Raw genomic sequence first — 18,589 nt, 5'->3', positions numbered from 1 at the left:
GAATGCTTCAACTTTATAGCCCCTGTGACGTTTCTGGGTTGCCCCTTCCGTCTGTGGTAGAATTTCCGGTAGTTACTTGTGGATTTGACAGCTCTAACGCAGTTCCACATCTGACATGTTTTGTGGATGTCGGCTGAAGTGGATGAAATTTAATAGAACACTAAGGTGTCTTTCCTTTTTACCTACTCTCCTCTTTCTCTCCGTATTTACCCATCTTTCCTTCTTTCACTTCCCTCCCTCTTTCCTTCTATTTTTTAATTTCCCCTCTCCCTCCTCCCTTCTTTCAATCATTATCTACTTTCTTTCATACTCTTCCTCTTCCTCTTCATTATTTCTCCGTACTCGTTAGTTCCTTTTTAATTACGTGTCTCCCACGCAGAAACAAAGGGAGTAGCTGGCCAGCACACACGCAAGAATTATGTTGCTCAATTCTGGCGAGCGTGAGATTTGGTTCATGAGTACGCACGCACACACACACACACACACACACACACACACACACTGACAGACACACACACACACACACACACACACACACACACACACACACACACACACACACACACACACACACACACACACACACACACACACACACAACACACTGACAGACACACACACACACACACACACACACACACACACACACACACACACACACACACACACACACACACACACACACACACACACACACACACACACACACACACAGACACACACAGGTTTCTGTTTTAATCATATTGACACTTTGGGGTTACAGCAGCACCTCAAATATTTATGATTCTGGAGTTAGAGCAAGGAAGCAAGGAACGTATTTAGGATGGAAAAATGTCAGTGTAATCCTACCTTAGTCATAGGTACACAATGCATGTTTCTTTAACAACCTTTATGAAACCCTCCCACAACATGCTAGTTGAGTTGAGAGGCCAGTGGTCACTGTGTGCTGTTCCACTGCAAACATAATGTAAGAGACACCAGTGTATATCTTTCACACAACCTTTCCACAACATAATGTTACAAAGACCAGTGTTGTCCTACCTTCACACAACCTTTCCACAACATAATGTTACAAAGACCAGTGTTGTCCTACCTTCACACAACCTTTCCACAACATAATGTTACAAAGACCAGTGTTGTCCTACCTTCACACAACCTTTCCACAACATAATGTTACAAAGACCAGTGTTGTCCTACCTTCACACAACCTTTCCACAACATAATGTTACAAAGACAAGTGTTGTCCTACCTTCACACAACCTTTCCACAACATAATGTTACAAAGACCAGTGTTGTCCTACCTTCACACAACCTTTCCACAACATAATGTTGCAAAGACCAGTGTTGTCCTACCTTCACACAACCTTTCCACAACATAATGTTGCAAAGACCAGTGTTGTCCTACCTTCACACAACCTTTCCACAACATAATGTTGGAAAGACCAGTGTTGTCCTACCTTCACACAACCTTTCCACAACATAATGTTGGAAAGACCAGTGTTGTCCTACCTTCACACAACCTTTCCACAACATAATGTTACAAAGACCAGTGTTGTCCTCCTACCTTTCTGTAGACGATCATGTTGGGAGAGTCCTCATCAGGGTCTGCTGTCCCCACTCCACTCGGGTCCTGGCTGGACTGGTTCATACTGTAGCTGACCGATGTCTTCTCTTGTTCTCTCTATCCTTTGCTCTCTCTCTCTCTTTCAGTCCCTCTCCTTTGTTCTCTTGCACTCTTTCTTCTTCTGTTACTGCAGGCTGGGGAAAGAGAAAAGAAGACATTAGATCCATCTCATAGCTGTTCTTCTCTTCTCTTTCAATCCCTTTTTTTCTCTCTCGCTTTTTTCTCTGTTACTGGAGATACTAGATCCATCTCATATAGCCGTCTCTCTTCCATCTCTTTATTTTTCCATGTCAGAGGATGGGGAGAGGAAATAAGAACATAGACACAATACCATTACATTGAAGCTGTCTCTTCTGTCTTTCTCAATCCTTCTCTCTCTCTCACACACTCTCTTTCCTTTCCTCTGTCTCAGCGGATGGGGGAGGAAAGAAGGACAGGAGAAAAGAAGAAACCATTAGATCCATCTGATAAACAGTGCCTTCAGAAAGTATTCATACCTTTTGACTTACTCCACATTTTGTTGTGTTACAGCCTGAATTCAAAATGGATTAAATATACTGAACAAAAATATAAGTGCAACATGTAACACTTTCAAAGATTTTACTGTGTTACAGTTCATATAAGGAAATCAATCAATTTAAACAAATTAATTAGGCCCTAATCTATGGATTTCACATGACTGGGAATACAGATATGCATCTGTTGGTCACAAAAAAATGTAGGTGTGTGGATCAGAAAACCAGTCAGTATCTGGTGTGACCCCCATTTGCATCATGCAGCGAGACATCTCCTTCACATAGAGTTGATCAGGTTGTTGATTGTGGCCTGTGGAATATTGTCCCACTGCTCTTCAATGGCTCTGCAAAGTTGCTGGATATTGGTGGGAACTGGAACCCCCTGTCGTACACGTCAATCCAGAGCATCCCAAACATGCTCAATGGGTGACATGTCTGGTGAGTATGCAGGCCATGGAAGAACTGGGACATTTTTTGCTTTCAGAAATTGTGTACAGATCCTTGAGACATGGGGCTGTGCATTATCATGCTAAAACAAGAGGTGATGGTGGCGGATCAATGGCACGACAACGGGCCACAGGATCTCATCACGCTGTCTCTGTGCATTCAAATTGCCATCGATAAAATGCAGTTGTGTTCATTGTCCGTAGCTTATGCCTGCCCATACAATAAACCCACCATCGGACACAATGTTCACAACGTTGACATCAGCAAACCGCTCGCCCACACAACGCCATACATGTGGTCTGCGGTTTTGGGGCCATTTGGAAGTACTGCCAAATTCTCTAAAACGATGTTGGAGGCAGCATATGGTAGAGAAATTAACATTCAATTCTCTGTCAACAGCTTTGGTGGATATTCATGCAGTCAGCATGCCAATTGCACTCTCCCTCAAAACTTGAGACATCTGTGGCATTGTGTAGTCACCTGGAATGCATTTCAATTAACAGGTGTGCTTTGTTAAAAGTTAATTTGTGGAATTTATTTTCCTTCTTAATGCGTTTGAGCTAATCAGTTGTGCTGTGACAAGGTAGGGGTTGTATACAGAAGATAGCCCTATTTGTTAAAATACATAGCCCATATTATGACATGAACAGCTCAAACAAGCAAAGAGAAATGACAGTCCATCATTACTTTAAGACATGAAGGCAGGTCAGTCAATTTGGAACATTTTAAGAACTTTGAAAGTTTCTTTGAGTGCAGTCGCAAAAACCATCAAGCGCTATGATGAAACTGACTCTCATGAGGACTGCCACAGGAAAGGAAGACCCAGAGATACCTCTGCTGCAGAGGATAAGTTAATCAGAGTTACCAGCCTCAGAAATTGCAGCACAAATAAATGCTTCACAGAGTTCAAGTAACAGACAAATCTCAACATCAACTGTTCATAGGAGACTGCGTGAAGCAGGCCTTCATGGTCGAATTGCTACAAAGAAACCACTTCTAAAGGACATCAAATAAGAAGAAGAGACTTGCTTGGGTCAAGAAACATGAGCAATGGACATTAGACCGATGGAAATCTGTCCTTTGGTCTAATGAGTCCAAATTACAGATTTTTGGTTCCATGTCGTTGTGAGACGCAGAGTAGGTCAACAGATGATCTCCGGATGTAAGGTTCCCACCGTGTGGGGGTGCTTTGCTGGTAACACGGTGTGTGATTTATTTATAATTCAAGGCATACTTAACCAGCATGGTTACCACAACATTCTGCAGCGATACGCCATCCCATCTGGTTTGGCCTTAGTGGGACTATCATGTGTTTTTCAACAAGACAATGACCCAACACACCTCCAGGCTGTATAAGGGCTATTTGACCAAGAAGGAGAGTGATGGAGTGCGGCATCACATGACCTGGCCTCCACAATTACCCAACCTCAACCCAATTTAGATTGTTTAGGATGAATTGGACCGCAGAGTGAAGGAAAAGCAGCCAACAAGTGCTCAGCATATGTGTAAACTCCTTCAAGACTGTTGGAAAAGCATTCCAGGTGAAGCTGGTTGGGAGAATGCCAAGAGTGTGCAAAGCTGTCATCAAGGCAAAGTGTGGCTACTTTGAAGAATCTAAAATATATTTAGATTTGTTTAACAATTTTTTGGTTACTACATGATTCCATATGTGTTATTTCATAGTTTTGATGTCTTCACTATAATTCTACAATGTAGAAAATAGTAAAAAACTTGAATGAGGGGGGCCAGTACAAAACAAAATGCATGAAATGAAAATGAAATGTATGTATTCACTACTGTAAGTCGCTCTGGATAAGAGCGTCTGCTAAATGACTAAAATGTAAAATGTAATGTCCCTCACCCTAATAATTTGCTCCCTTTTAACCTCATAATTTAGCCTACTGTTCTGACTTGGTGGTGCACATGTACCCTATAACCTGTTTTAGAGAAATATCTAATATTGTAAGAGCTTTCATTGTCTGCTTATATGCCCCCTTTATTTTCCCTACAGTTCTGACTTGGTGTACAGGGAGAATACTGTAAGAATGGCCTATGTTCTGAATTCTGTTGCTTTACATTTCAAAAACTACATCTGTCCTAGCTCGCTCATTAATGTCTTAATCAAAATAACGGATTACCTCTTATCCGCTCGTCGTCCCCTTATGGCATAGTTTGTACATCTCAATTAGTCAGTAGAGTGCAAGTCAGCCATATCAACTATGTTTTTTTTTGTTTTTGCCTATAAAAACAAAATACAACTTGATATTTCAAGGATCACATGTGGGTGGGGTTAAGTGCACAGCCAACACTTCCTGTCCTTTCAAAGAAGGAATTCATCTTTCTAACTCCATTCTATGAATCTATTATATATTAATTAATTTATTAATAGCAGCCCATACCATGCCACAGTGCCAAGGTACGATTTTCTCAATTTCCGCATAAGATTTAGTGTGTATTGACGTATTAATGAACTGCTGTTACTGTAAATGGTTAGCTGACTGCTGTATCCTAGCTACTTAACTATCCATGGGTAATCTTATTAAATGATGCCATACAGCCAAAACAACAGTATCTATTGCTAGACTGGTGATATGCCCCTAACTATAGTTAGTCAGTGGTTGCACATCTAACTAGCTGGAATGAAGCAAGGGTGTGAATAACAGACATGTAAAAATATCCTTTCACCATTTACAGCAGGTCTTCAGCTACCCAGACCAGCTACCCAGACCTGTCTGATCAGCCTGATAGGGTGCTGTTGGTGTGTCCAGCTTACACCTGTGCAAATATTTGTGTCTATAGCAGTGGTGTCACAGTATCCAACGAAGTTGGCGCCCCTCCTCGGTTGGGCGGCGCTCGGCGGTCGTCGTCGCCGGCCTATTAGCTGCCACCGATCTATGCTTCTCTGTCTTTTAGTTTTGTCTGTCTATCCCGCACCTGTCTCGTGTCTGTCATTAGTGGGGGGTTATTTAGTGTGTATTTTCAGTTTGGGTTCTCGTGCGGGATTGTTTATTGTCCACTCAGGACAGTTGTGTGTGTGGCCTGTTTCGCTGGCCTGTGTCAGCTTTATTGCCGGGCTGCGCCCCGTGCGCTTTTTCCTCGTGTTTATTTTGGGAATGTGTTTTCCCTGGCGGACTTTATTGAGCGCCCTGTGCCTTTCGGCTATTGTGTTTTTTCCCGTTGCATTAAAACACTGTTGCTCCGGCCCTCTGTCTCCTGTGCCTGATTCCGCATCTCCACTGGTCCTAGAATTCCGTGACAGAATCCCGCACCTTCATGGAGTCAGCAGGAGCAGAAGCACCGTCCATGGCTGAGCAGGTCTCTCAACACGCCAGCCTCCTCCACCGCCTAGGCTTGGCCATGGATCAGGTGTTGGCCCGGTTGGAGAGCTGGGAGAGAGGTGCTTCCCCAGCCAGACCAGCTTCGGTTCCTCACCCTGCGCCCTTACCCACACCCACTGAAGCGGGCGCCAGCGGTATCCGGATCACACCTCCCAGGGAGTTTGATGGGACGGCCGCTGGGTGCAAGGGGTTCTTGCTCCAGTTGGAACTGACGAAGAGAGGGTGAGCGTCCTCGTCTGGTGTCTCACGGGTCGAGCCCTGGAATGGGCCAATGCGGTCTGGGATGGTCCAGACTCGGCTCGGGGCGACTACCCTGAGTTCACCCGCCGCTTCCGGGCGGTTTTCGATCATCCCCCGGAGCGGCTATTTCATCTAAGACAGGAGACGAGGAGCGCTCAGGATTTCGCCCTGGAATTCCGGACTCTCGCCGCTGGATTGGGGTGGAACGAGCGGGCCCTGATAGACCACTATAGGTGTAGTCTTCGCGAGGACGAGCTGGCTTGTAGGAACAACACCTCCACCCTAGACCAACTGGTGGATTTGTCCATTAGATTGGACAACCTACTGGCTGCCCGGGAACGTTCCAGTCGGGGCCTGTTCGTTCCGCCTCCCAGTCCTCCTGCTCCACAGCCCATGGAGATAGGGGGGGGCTGCGTCGAGAAGGACCGGAGGGGGGGGGGGGTCTCTCCTGCACCCGCTGTGGGCGCAGAGGACACACTGTGTACCGGTGCTGGAGAGTTCCACCCTGGAGTTCGGAGGGCAGGCAGAGCACTACTTCGACCCCCCAGGTGAGTCCGCACCAGCCACACCCAGAGCCCCCTGTCGACCACATGTACACCTCCGTTTATTTTCCTGATTTTTCCCCTCACTTCCAGTATAGGGCACTAGTCGATTCAGGTGCAGCTGGGAGTTTTATGGACCGTGGGTTAGCTGAGAGGTTAGGGATTCCCCTGGTTCAGCTGGACCACCCTTCCCCCGTGCACGCCCTAGATAGTCGACCGCTAGGGTCAGGCCAAGTAGGGGAGGTCACAGTGCCACTGGTTATGCAGACGTGGGGGGGTCATGAGGAACGTATCAGCCTGTTCCCGGCGTTTCCGGTGGTACTGGGAATCCCCTGGCTAGCCACTCACAACCCTCAGATTTCGTGGAGGCAGAGGGCTCTTACGGGGTGGTCGAGGGAGTGCTCAGGTAGGTGCATAGGAGTTTCCATCGGTGCGACTACGGTTTAGAGTCCAGACCAAGTCTCCACCGTGCACATTCCCTCAGAGTATGCCGATTTGGCTATCGCCTTCAGTAAGACGAAGGCGACTCTATTACCCCCCCATCGACGAGGGGATTGTGCGATAAACCTCCAGGCCAACACGGCTCTTCCTAGGAGTCACGTGTATCCTCTGTCTCAGGAGGAGACAGCGGTTATGGAGACATACGTCACTGAGTCCTTGAGACAGGGATACATTCGGCCATCCAAGTCCCCCGTCTCCTCAAGCTTTTTTTCGTGAAGAAGAAGGAGGGAGGTCTGCGCCCGTGTATTGACTATAGAGGTCTAAATGCTATCACAGTGGGTTTCAGTTACCCGCTACCTCTCATTGCTACGGCAGTGGAGTCATTGACTTAAATTTCACGGGGCGCGCTTCTTCACGAAATTAGATCTCAGGAGCGCGTATAACCTGGTGCGTATCCGAGATGGAGACGATTGGAAAACCGCATTTAGTACCACATCGGGCCATTATGAGTACCTCGTCATGCCGTATGGGTTAAAGAACGCTCCCGCTGTCTTCCAATCCTTTGTGGACGAGGTCCTTAGGGACATGCTCGGGCAGGGTGTGGTGGTGTACATCGATGACATCCTGATCTACTCCGCCACACGCGCCGAGCATGTGTCCCTGGTGCGTAAAGTACTTGGGCGGCTGCTGGAGCATAACCTATACGTCAAGGCTGAGAAATGTGAGTTCTTCAAACGAGCCGTCTCTTTTCTGGGATACCGCATTTCCACCTCGGGGGTGGTGGTGGAATGTGACTGCGTTACGGCTGTGCGTAATTGGCCAACCCCAACCACTGTGAAGGAGGTGCAGCGGTTCTAATTATTATCGGAGGTTTATCCGGGGTTTTGGCCAGGTGGCGGCTCCCATTACCTCACTGATGAAGGGGGGTCTGGTGCGGCTACGATGGTCAGCAGAGGCGGACAGAGCCTTCCATCGTCTGAAGGTGCTGTTTACCAACGCTCCTGTCCTGGCGCATCCGGATCCCTCTTTGCCATTCATAGTGGAGGTGGACGCGTCCGAGGCTGGGGTAGGAGCTGTGCTATCGCAGCGCTCGGGCGTTCCTCCGAAGCTCCGCCCATGTGCATTCTTTTCCAAGAAGCTGACCCCGGCGGAGTGCAACTATGATGTGGGGGACCGGGAGCTGTTAGCCGTGGTCAGGGCTTTGACGGTGTGGAGACATTGGCTTGAAAGGGGCACGTCACCCTTTTCTCATCTGGACCGACCACCGTAACCTGGAGTATATCCGGGCAGCGAGGAGGCTTAATCCCTGTCAGGCAAGGTGGGCCATGTTCTTTACGAGGTTTCACTTTACCCTCTCGTACATTCCAGGTTCCCGGAACCGGAAGGCTGACGCACTGTCGCTTCTCTACGACACCGAGGAGCGGACCATCGATCCTACTCCCATACTCCCCGCCTCCTGTCTGGTGGCACCGGTGGTATGGGAGGTGGATGCGGACATCGAGCGGGCGGGTCGGTCAGAACCCACTCCACCTCAGTGTCCCGTGGTCCTGAAGTACGTTCCGCTTGGTGTTCGCGATCGCCTGATCCGATGGTCCCACACTCTACCCTCCTCGGGTCATCCTGGGGTGGAACGGACAGTGCGGGGCCTGAAGGGGAGGTACTGGTGGCCCACCTTGGTTGAGGATGTTTGGCGTTATGTCTCTTCCTGTTCGGTATGCGCCCAGTGCAAGGCTCCTAGACACCTGCCTCGAGGGAAAATACAGCCCCTCCCCGTTCCACAACGACCTTGGTCTCACCTCTCGGTGGATTTCCTCACGGATCTCCCGCCGTCCCAGGGGAACACTGCGATCCTGGTCGTTGTGGACCGGTTCTCTAAGTCCTGCGGTCTGCTCCCTTTGCCCGGTCTTCCTACGGCCCTGCAGACCGCGGAGGCCCTGTTCACCCATGTCTTCCGGCACTATGGGGTGCCCGAGGACATCGTATCTGATCGGGGTCCCCAGTTCACATCCAGGGTGTGGAGATCGTTTATGGAGAGGCTGGGGGTCTCGGTCAGCCTGACCTCGGGTTTCCACCCGGGAGTTGTAACCTATAACACACCTCGTTTATCCTCCTCAGGACTTTGAACGGCCCCACAAACCGCGGACCCAACTTCCGGCAGGGCAGGCGGAGGGGCAGGTTCCGGGTCGAGAGCCAGACTCTGTCCCCCGGGTTAAACACGGGGGCTTCACTGTGGTGGCGGTCAGCGCTCTCTTTGTGTCGTTCACCAGCCCTCCTTAGACACTCCTGGACCGCATTCCAGGTCTCCTGAGAGCACTTCACCCATGCCTCCACCACAGGAGCCTCTGTCTGGCTCTGTTGCCATGGCACCAGGACTGGCTGATACCCCAATACAACCTGGAAGGGTGACAGGTTAGTAGAGGAGTGGCGCTGAGAGTTCTGGGCCATCTCGGCCCATGGTACGAACTGTGCCCACTCCCCTGGTCCTAGAATTCCGTGACAAGTGGAATGAATCAACCAACCAATGCCTCGTGCTGTAGGTCCACCCTAACACCCAAGGGGTTTTGGGGTCCAGAAACAACGCCTAGCTTCTACCCCTAGACACTTGTGGAGATCTGAGAGAACTGGACAGGTGTAAGCAATACCATCAACATTCCACCAAGCCTACCAAAGGGTAATGTGGAGCTCTCACCATGTCACCACCCATCAATCCCTCTCAGATATCCACAAGTGTCTAGTCTCTGGGCAGTAGGGGTTGTTTCTGGACAGGCCATGGGTATTATGATAGCTCAATCAGTCAGTCAGTCTGGCAATGTGATATTTTTTTTAACTAGCTATCTAATACTTACTTCCTCTGTCCCTGGGAGAATCTCAATTGTATTTCCTTGACTCGTTGCATCCTCTCTATTCGTCTCCTCAAAACCCATTGGATGAGAAGGTCAGGAGGTCCCTCCCCTCTCACCTTCTTATCCAATGGGTTTTGAGAAGGAGGCGGGAGGACATGAGGAAGGGAGGAAATGCAATTGAGATTCTCCCCTTGGTCCTTCCATTCCTCACCTCCCTCTCAAAGCATATTGGGGGAGAGGAGAGTTTAGTGATTATAATAGTGTCATTATTGGTTAATATTTTTGTCAATGATGTTGTTGACAGAACCCATTGTATTATATTATTGTATTGAACTATTATATAAACTATTAGAAATATAGAAATGCTGTTGTTTATCTTTTTCATTCTTCTGGAAGATTTGACTAAAGCACAAACCGACCTGCTACTATGCATGACAAAGACATATGCATTTTTCATATTTCATGTGACAATTTGAATGACATGTAGATGTTTTGTTGTTGCTAGGAGTTATGGTGTCGTTGTGCCTATCTAGAATCTTATTCCTGTAACAACAGACGTGACATTTTTACTTTGATGTCACACATTGGCTCCATTATTTATAGAAAGACCCATTTACAGGCGACATTATTCCAGCATTCCAGATCGTAACGTTGCCTGGAACTCTCTGATAGTGTGATTCCCATCCACCTTCCTTTCCAGAGCTCCAGGCATTTCTGCCTCTCGAGCATGCTGCTGCCAGTCGGATACCTGTCACAATATTGGCGTCTGCAGCGAGCTGTGGTGAGCAGAGGAAGAGACGAGATGAATACCCAAATAGCCTCAATGTCTACCATAAAATACGCTGAAGTAGAAGCCCCTAACCACAGATCTATGATCAGATTACTCTATCCTGAATCCTAACCTTAACTATTATGGAGATGATACAATTTCTGACTCGGTATCAGTGTGATTAGAGGCAATTTGTACCTGTTGTATATTAGACAGCCAGACCTCCAGGAGGTGGGATCCAGATCAAATCAAACTTCAATCAGATCAGATGGTGGCAGCAGTGGGATCAGATCTGATGGTGGCAGCAGTGGGATCAGATCTGATGGTGGCAGCAGTGGGATCAGATCAGATGGTGGCAGCAGTGGGATCAGATCAGATGGTGGCAGCAGTGGGATCAGATCTGATGGTGGCAGCAGTGGGATCAGATCAGATGGTGGCAGCAGTGGGATCAGATCAGATGGTGGCAGCAGTGGGATCAGATCTGATGGTGGCAGCAGTGGGATCAGATCTGATGGTGGCAGCAGTGGGATCAGATCTGATGGTGGCAGCAGTGGGATCAGATCTGATGGTGGCAACAGTGGGATCAGATCTGATGGTGGCAGCAGTGGGATCAGATCTGATGGTGGCAGCAGTGGGATCAGATCTGATGGTGGCAGCAGTGGGATCAGATCAGATGGTGGCAGCAGTGGGATCAGATCTGATGGTGGCAGCAGTGGGATCAGATCTGATGGTGGCAAAGACACAAAGATCAGAGTGGCAGCGATCAGATCAGATGGTGGCAGCAGTGGGATCAGATCAGATGGTGGCAGCAGTGGGATCAGATCTGATGGTGGCAGCAGTGGGATCAGATCAGATGGTGGCAACAGTGGGATGAGATCAGATGGTGGCAGCAGTGGGATCAGATCTTCAGACATACTGTATGTGGTCCAGTATGGCTCGGTTGGGTTGTGTGTGTGTGTGTGTGTGTGTGTTAGGAGTGTGTGTTCCAGGGCATTTCTGTCTGAGTTATTGGTCCAGTTGTTTGGCTCCCTGTAGATTATCACCTGGTGTATATCAACAACCCCTGTAGAATATCACCTGGTTTATATCGATAACCCCTGTAGAATATCACCTGGTTTATATCAACATCCCCTGTAGAATATCACCTGGTTTATATCAACAACCCCTGTAGAATATCACCTGGTTTATATCAACAACCCCTGTAGAATATCACCTGGTTTATATCAACAACCCCTGTAGAATATCACCTGGTTTATATCAACAACCCCTGTAGAATATCACCTGGTTTATATCAACAACCCCTGTAGAATATCACCTGGTTTATATCAACAACCCCTGTAGAATATCACCTGGTTTATATCAATAACCTCATCTTTCTCTCTCTGTGTGTTGGAGAGGACAGGATGTCCTATAGATGTCACAACATGTAGGTAGGAACATACAGTACGTACGCACACGCACACACATGATTACGGAGAGAAAGAGAGCTACAGCCACTGAGAGAGAGAGAGAGAAAGAGGCAGGCACATAGACAGAGATATACGGAAAGACGAGAGAGAGACACACGGAGAGAGACAGAGAGCGAGTGAGAGAGAGAGAGAAAGAGGCAGGCAGATAGACAGAGATATACGGAAAGACGAGAGAGAGACACGAAGATTGACAGAGAGAGAGAGAGATTCCCTATACTGTAGTAGCTGTTTAGCTTTCTCTCGGTGCTGTGCTGCAATCCATGAACTACACCAACCAGGTCGCTCAAGATCCACTGTAAAATTCAACGTCCATCCAGGTATGTAGGACGTCGTTAGATTACTTCAAAATCGGCCATTTGGAGCAACGGTGAGGGTGTTACGGACGCGGATGTTCAATCCCAGTTGTACGCGCTTTATTGTTTACCCTATCCCAAACCTTAACCCTTAAAGTAACCGTTCGGAATTAATGCCTAAACTTAACCTTCAAAATTTGACGTTTAAAGGACAAATGTTGGATTCTGCAGTGAAACTGTGAGAGCTTGTTGAGTATACAGCTGCTTCTATCCACAGCCCAAATCCTCCATGGACCACTCTTGTCCCAATACACACACACACACACACACACACACACACACACACACACACACACACACACACACACACACACACACACACACACACACACACACACACACACACATTAGTAACATAACTCCCATACTCACCTGGCAATACTGCTGTATCGATATACACACACTCTCTCTCATACACACACAAACACCTCAGTGACAAAATTCAATATTGTCTTTCACACCTCTCACAAGCGTTCATTACCTTAGCAACAAAGTATCGGCTGGTCCCCTCTTCTTGGTTCTCTTCCCCCCTAGCAACAAGCACACAGCATGTTCATGATCTAATTGGCTTGAGGAGCGAGTCAAAAGGAGGGATGGAGAGAGATGGATGGACAGAACAGGAGAAGAAAAAGAAAAAGCAGTGCACAGCTGTTGTATCAGAGACAGCTGCTGGGAGGGTGAAGCGTTCCCCTCTCTCTCTCTCTCTCTCTCTCTCGTTCTGTCTCTCTGTGTGCTGGGCTGTGGCGTGGGTGGTCTCTGTGTAGAGTAGAGCAGTCAGGTACGTACGGAAAGAGAGGATCATCGCGTGTACGCTTCTGAGTGTGTGCATGCGTTTCTATGAGGAAGAAAGGGAGTGAGTGAGTGAGTGAGTGAGTGAGTGAGTGAGTGAGTGAGTGAGTGAGTGAGTGAGTGAGTGAGTGAGTGAGTGAGTGAGTGAGTGAGTGAGTGAGTGAGTGAGTGAGTGAGTGAGTGAGTGAGTGAGTGAGTGAGTGAGTGAGCCGGAAAAAATAAAAAATGCTAGAATCCTTAATTGAAACAATAACAAAGCGTTTCCCTCCTGTACATTTGTATAAAGCTGAGGGATGGGTCTGGAGTGGAGGGATGTGTCTGGAGTGGAGGGATGGTTCTGGAGCGGACGGATGGGTCTGGAGTGGAGGGATGGTTCTGGAGTGGAGGGATGGGTCTGGAGTGGAGGGATGGGATGGTTCTGGAGTTGAGGGATGGGTCTGGAGTGGAGGGATGGTTCTGGAGTTGAGGGATGGGTCTGGAGTGGAGGGATGATTCTGGAGTGGAGGGATGGGTCTGGAGTGGAGGGATGGTTCTGGAGTGGAGGGATGGGTCTGGAGTGGAGGGATGGGATGGTTCTGGAGTTGAGGGATGGGTCTGGAGTGGAGGGATGGTTCTGGAGTGGAGGGATGGGTCTGGAGTGGAGGGATGGGATGGTTCTGGAGTTGAGGGATGGGTCTGGAGTGGAGGGATGGTTCTGGAGTTGAGGGATGGGTCTGGAGTGGAGGGATGGGATGGGTCTGGAGTGGAGGGATGGGTCTGGAGTGGAGGGATGGGACGGTTCTGGAGTTGAGGGATGGGTCTGGAGTGGAGGGATGGTTCTGGAGTTGAGGGATGGGTCTGGAGTGGAGGGATGGGATGGGTCTGGAGTGGAGGGATATCTGGAGTTGAGGGATGGGTCTGCAGTTGAGGGATGGGTCTGGAGTTGAGGGATGGGATGGGTCTGGAGTGGAGGGATGGGTCTGGAGTTGAGGGATGGGTCTGGAGTTGAGGGATGGGATGGGTCTGGAGTAGAGGGATGGGTCTGGAGTTGAGGGATGGGTCTGGAGCTGAGGGATGGGATGGGTCTGAAGCTGAGGGATGGGTCTGGAGTGGAGGGATGGGTCTGGAGTTGAGGGATGGGTCTGGAGTTGAGGGATGGGATGGGTCTGGAGCTGAGGGATGGGTCTGGAGCTGAGGGATGGGTCTGGAGTGGAGGGATGGGATGGGTCTGGAGTGGAGGGATGGGTCTGGAGCTCAGGGATGGGTCTGGAGCTGAGGGATGGGTCTGGAGTGGAGGGATGGGTCTGGAGCTGAGGGATGGGTCTGGAGTGGAGGGATGGGTCTGGAGCTGAGGGATGGGTCTGGAGTGGAGGGATGGTCTGGAGCTGAGGGATGGGTCTGGAGTGGAGGGATGGTCTGGAGTGGAGGGATGGGTCTGGAGCGGAGGGATGGGTCTGGAGCTGAGGGATGGGTCTGGAGTGGAGGGATGGGTCTGGAGTGGAGGGATGGGTCTGGAGTGGAGGGATGGGTCTGGAGTGGAGGGATGGGTCTGGAGCTGAGGGATGGGTCTGGAGTGGAGGGATGGGTCTGGAGTGGAGGGATGTGTTGAGCTGAGGGTTGGGTCTGGAGCTGAGCGATGGGTCTGGAGACATGTAACCACTCTCAAATTCATAGACAGTGCTATGGATGCACGGACTGACCATCGATGAGATCAAAATTATAATTTTGAACATGTTTTCAATCAATCAATCAAATGTATTTATAAAGCCCTTTTTACATCCGCAGATTGTGTTTAGATGCTATTTAGTGTTTGTTTACAATTAAACTAGCTTACATTTTGGTACCACGAGGAGTTTTAATTCATACCTGAAGCCAGAAGAGAAGGTATTAAAAACCACAAGGTCAGTTTGGGGGAAGAATGAGGTGATCTCTCTCTTGAAAATCTGGACACCGTATCCACAAAGCATCTCAAAGTAGGAGTGCTAATCTAGGATCTGTCCATATAATCCTATTGATTATGATCTAGGATCTGTCCATATAATCCTATTGATTCTGATCTAGGATCTGTCCATATAACCCTATTGATTATGATCTAGGATCTGTCCATATAATCCTATTGATTATGATCTAGGATCTGTTCATATAATCCTATTGATTATGATCTAGGATCTGTCCATATAATCCTATTGATTCTGATCTAGGATCTGTCCATATAATCCTATTGATTCTGATCTAGGATCTGTCCATATAATCCTATTGATTATGATCTAGGATCTGTCCATATAATCCTATTGGTTATGATCTAGGATCTGTCCATATAATCCTATTGATTATGATCTAGGATCTGTCCATATAATCCTATTGATTATGATCTAGGATCTGTCCATATAATCCTATTGATTATGATCTAGGATCTGTCCATATAATCCTATTGATTATGATCTAGGATCTGTCCATATAATCCTATTGATTATGATCTAGGATCTGTCCATATAATCCTATTGATTATGATCTAGGATCTGTCCATATAATCCTATTGATTCTGATCTAGGATCTGTCCATATAATCCTATTGATTATGACCTAAAAGGCTAAACTGATCCTAGAACAGCACATTCAACAGTTTTTATATTTTTGGTTCTGATGGGGTAAATTAAACTAAGCTCACAAGGCATTTACTGTACATGTTATATTCTTCAAGAATCAATGGGTGCTTATCATTAATAAGCATCCAAAATGTATGTAGCAACTGCAGATTTCACCTTTAATACAATATTTTTTGTTTTATGTAGTAGTAAGATTGACACAGTTCTTTGCAGCACAGTCTCGCTTGCTGTATACCATCATAATAAAATAATATAACATTATAAGATATTAGCAGGAGATTGGAAAGCACAGGCAAAATAAACCGTTTTGTTCAGCGAAAGGCTCATTGAAAAAAACATGAGTTTATTTGTGCATCTCTCCTCTATTGGTATTTCATTAGGATCCCCATTAGGATCCCCATTAGCTGTTGCAAGAGCAGCAGCTGCTCTTCCTGGGGTCTATTAAGTCTAAAGTGAGTGATGAGTGTGTTGAGATAAATCACCATGACACCATGTCTACAGCGTAAATAATGGGACTGGATGTGTTGAGATAAATCACCATGACACCGTGTCTACAGCGTAAATAATGGGACTGGATGTGTTGAGGTAAATCACCATGACACCGTGTCTACAGCGTAAATAATGGGACTGGATGTGTTGAGGTAAATCACCATGACACCGTGTCTACAGCGTAAATATTGGGACTGGATGTGTTGAGGTAAATCACCATGACACCGTGTCTACAGCGTAAATAATGGGACTGGATGTGTTGAGGTAAATCACCATGACACTGTGTCTACAGCGTAAATAATGGGACTGGATGTGTTGAGGTAAATCACCATGACTACAGCATAAATTATGGGACTGGAATGAAAAGGAAATTAAATGAGCTTATTCACTTTTTCTATTTGATTAGATTGTTGGAATTACACGCAGTGAGCCACACACACACACACACACACACACACACACACACACACACACACACACACACACACACACAGACGTACAGTGAGGGAAAAAAGTATTTGATCCCCTGCTGATTTTGTACATTTACCCACTGACAAAGAAATGATCAGTCTATAATTTTAATAGTAGGTTTATTTGAACAGTGAGAGACAGAATAACAACAAAAAAAAACAGAAAAACGCATGTCAAAAATGTTATAAAATGATTTGCATTTTAATGAGGGAAATAAGTATTTGACCCCTCTGCAAAACATGACTTAGTACTTGGTGACAAAACCCTTGTTGGCAATCACAAAGGTCAGATGTTTCTTGTAGTTGGCCACCAGGTTTACACACATCTCAGGAGGGATTTTGTCCCACTTCTCTTTGCAGATCTTCTCCAAGTCATTAAGGTTTCGAGGCTGACGTTTGGCAACTCGAACCTTCAGCTTCCTCCACATATTTTCTATGGGATTAAGGTCTGGAGACTGGCTAGGCCACTCCAGGACCTTAATGTGCTTCTTCTTGAGCCACTCCTTTGTTGCCTTGGCCGTGTGTTTTGGGTCATTGCCATGCTGAAATACCCATCCACGACCCATTTTCAATGCCCTGGCTGAGGGAAGGAGGTTCTCACCCAAGATTTGACGGTACATGGCCCCGTCCATCGTCCCTTTGATGCGGTGAAGTCGTTCTGTCCCCATAGCAGAAAAACACCCCCAAAGTTTCCACCTCCATGTTTGACGGTGGGGATGGTGTTCTTAGGGTCATAGGCAGCATTCCTCCTCCTCCAAACACGGCGAGTTGAGTTGATGCCAAAGAGCTCCATTTTGGTCTCATCTAACCACAACACTTTCACCCAGTTGTCCTCTGAATCATTCAGATGTTCATTGGCAAACTTCAGACGGGCATGTATATGTGCTTTCTTGAGCAGGGGGACCTTGCGGCCGCTGCAGGATGTCAGTCCTTCACGGCGTAGTGTGTTACCAATTGTTTTCTTGGTGACTATGGTCCCAGCTGCCTTGACATCATTGACAAGATCCTCCTGTGTAGTTCTGGGCTGATTCCTCACCGTTCTCATGATCATTGCAACTCCACGAGGTGAGATCTTGCATGGAGCCCCAGGCCAAGGGAGATTGACAGTTCTTTTGTGTTTCTTCCATTTGCGAATAATCGCACCAACTGTTGTCACCTTCTCACCAAGCTGCTTGGCGATGGTCTTGTAGCCCATTCCAGCCTTGTGTAGGTCTACAATCTTGTCCCTGACATCCTTGGAGAGCTCTTTGGTCTTGGCCATGGCGGAGAGTTTGGAATCTGATTGATTGATTGCTTCAGTGGACAGGTGTCTTTTATACAGGTAACAAACTGAGATTAGGAGCACTCCCTTTAAGAGTGTGCTCCTAATCTCAGCTCGTTACCTGTATAAAAGACACCTGGGAGCCAGAAATCTTTCTGATTAAGAGGGGGTCAAATACTTATTTCCCTCATTAAAATGCAAATCAATTTATAACATTTTTGACATGCGTTTTTCTGGATTGTTTTGTTATTATTCTGTCTCTGACTGTTCAAATAAACCTACCATTAAAATGATAGACTGATCATTTCTTTGTCAGTGGGCAAACGTACAAAATCAGCAAGGGATCAAACACTTTTTTCTCTCACTGTATGCATGCAAACAACAAAATGTATGCTCGCACACACACACACACACA

General features: G+C 47.3%; 1 protein-coding gene across 1 annotated transcript in view; it reads right to left on the bottom strand.

The window, feature by feature from the left end:
- rgs6 (regulator of G protein signaling 6) overlaps positions 1–13,376 on the bottom strand; it is a 173,232-nt gene extending 159,856 nt beyond the window's left edge. The window contains exons 1-2 of the mRNA XM_045721114.1: positions 13,063–13,376; positions 1,565–1,758 (exon numbers count right to left, since the gene is read on the bottom strand). Of these exons, the coding sequence (XP_045577070.1) occupies positions 1,565–1,648 (84 nt within the window). The 5' untranslated portion in view covers positions 1,649–1,758; positions 13,063–13,376. The remainder of the gene's footprint in view (positions 1–1,564; positions 1,759–13,062) is intronic.
- Between the last annotated feature and the right edge of the window lie 5,213 nt (positions 13,377–18,589).

The sequence above is a fragment of the Salmo salar genome, chromosome ssa06 (genome assembly GCF_905237065.1).
Source record: "Salmo salar chromosome ssa06, Ssal_v3.1, whole genome shotgun sequence".
Lineage (NCBI taxonomy): Eukaryota > Metazoa > Chordata > Actinopteri > Salmoniformes > Salmonidae > Salmo > Salmo salar.
The sequence above is the reverse complement of the archived record's forward strand: the minus strand, read 5'-3'. Positions and strand labels throughout refer to the sequence as shown.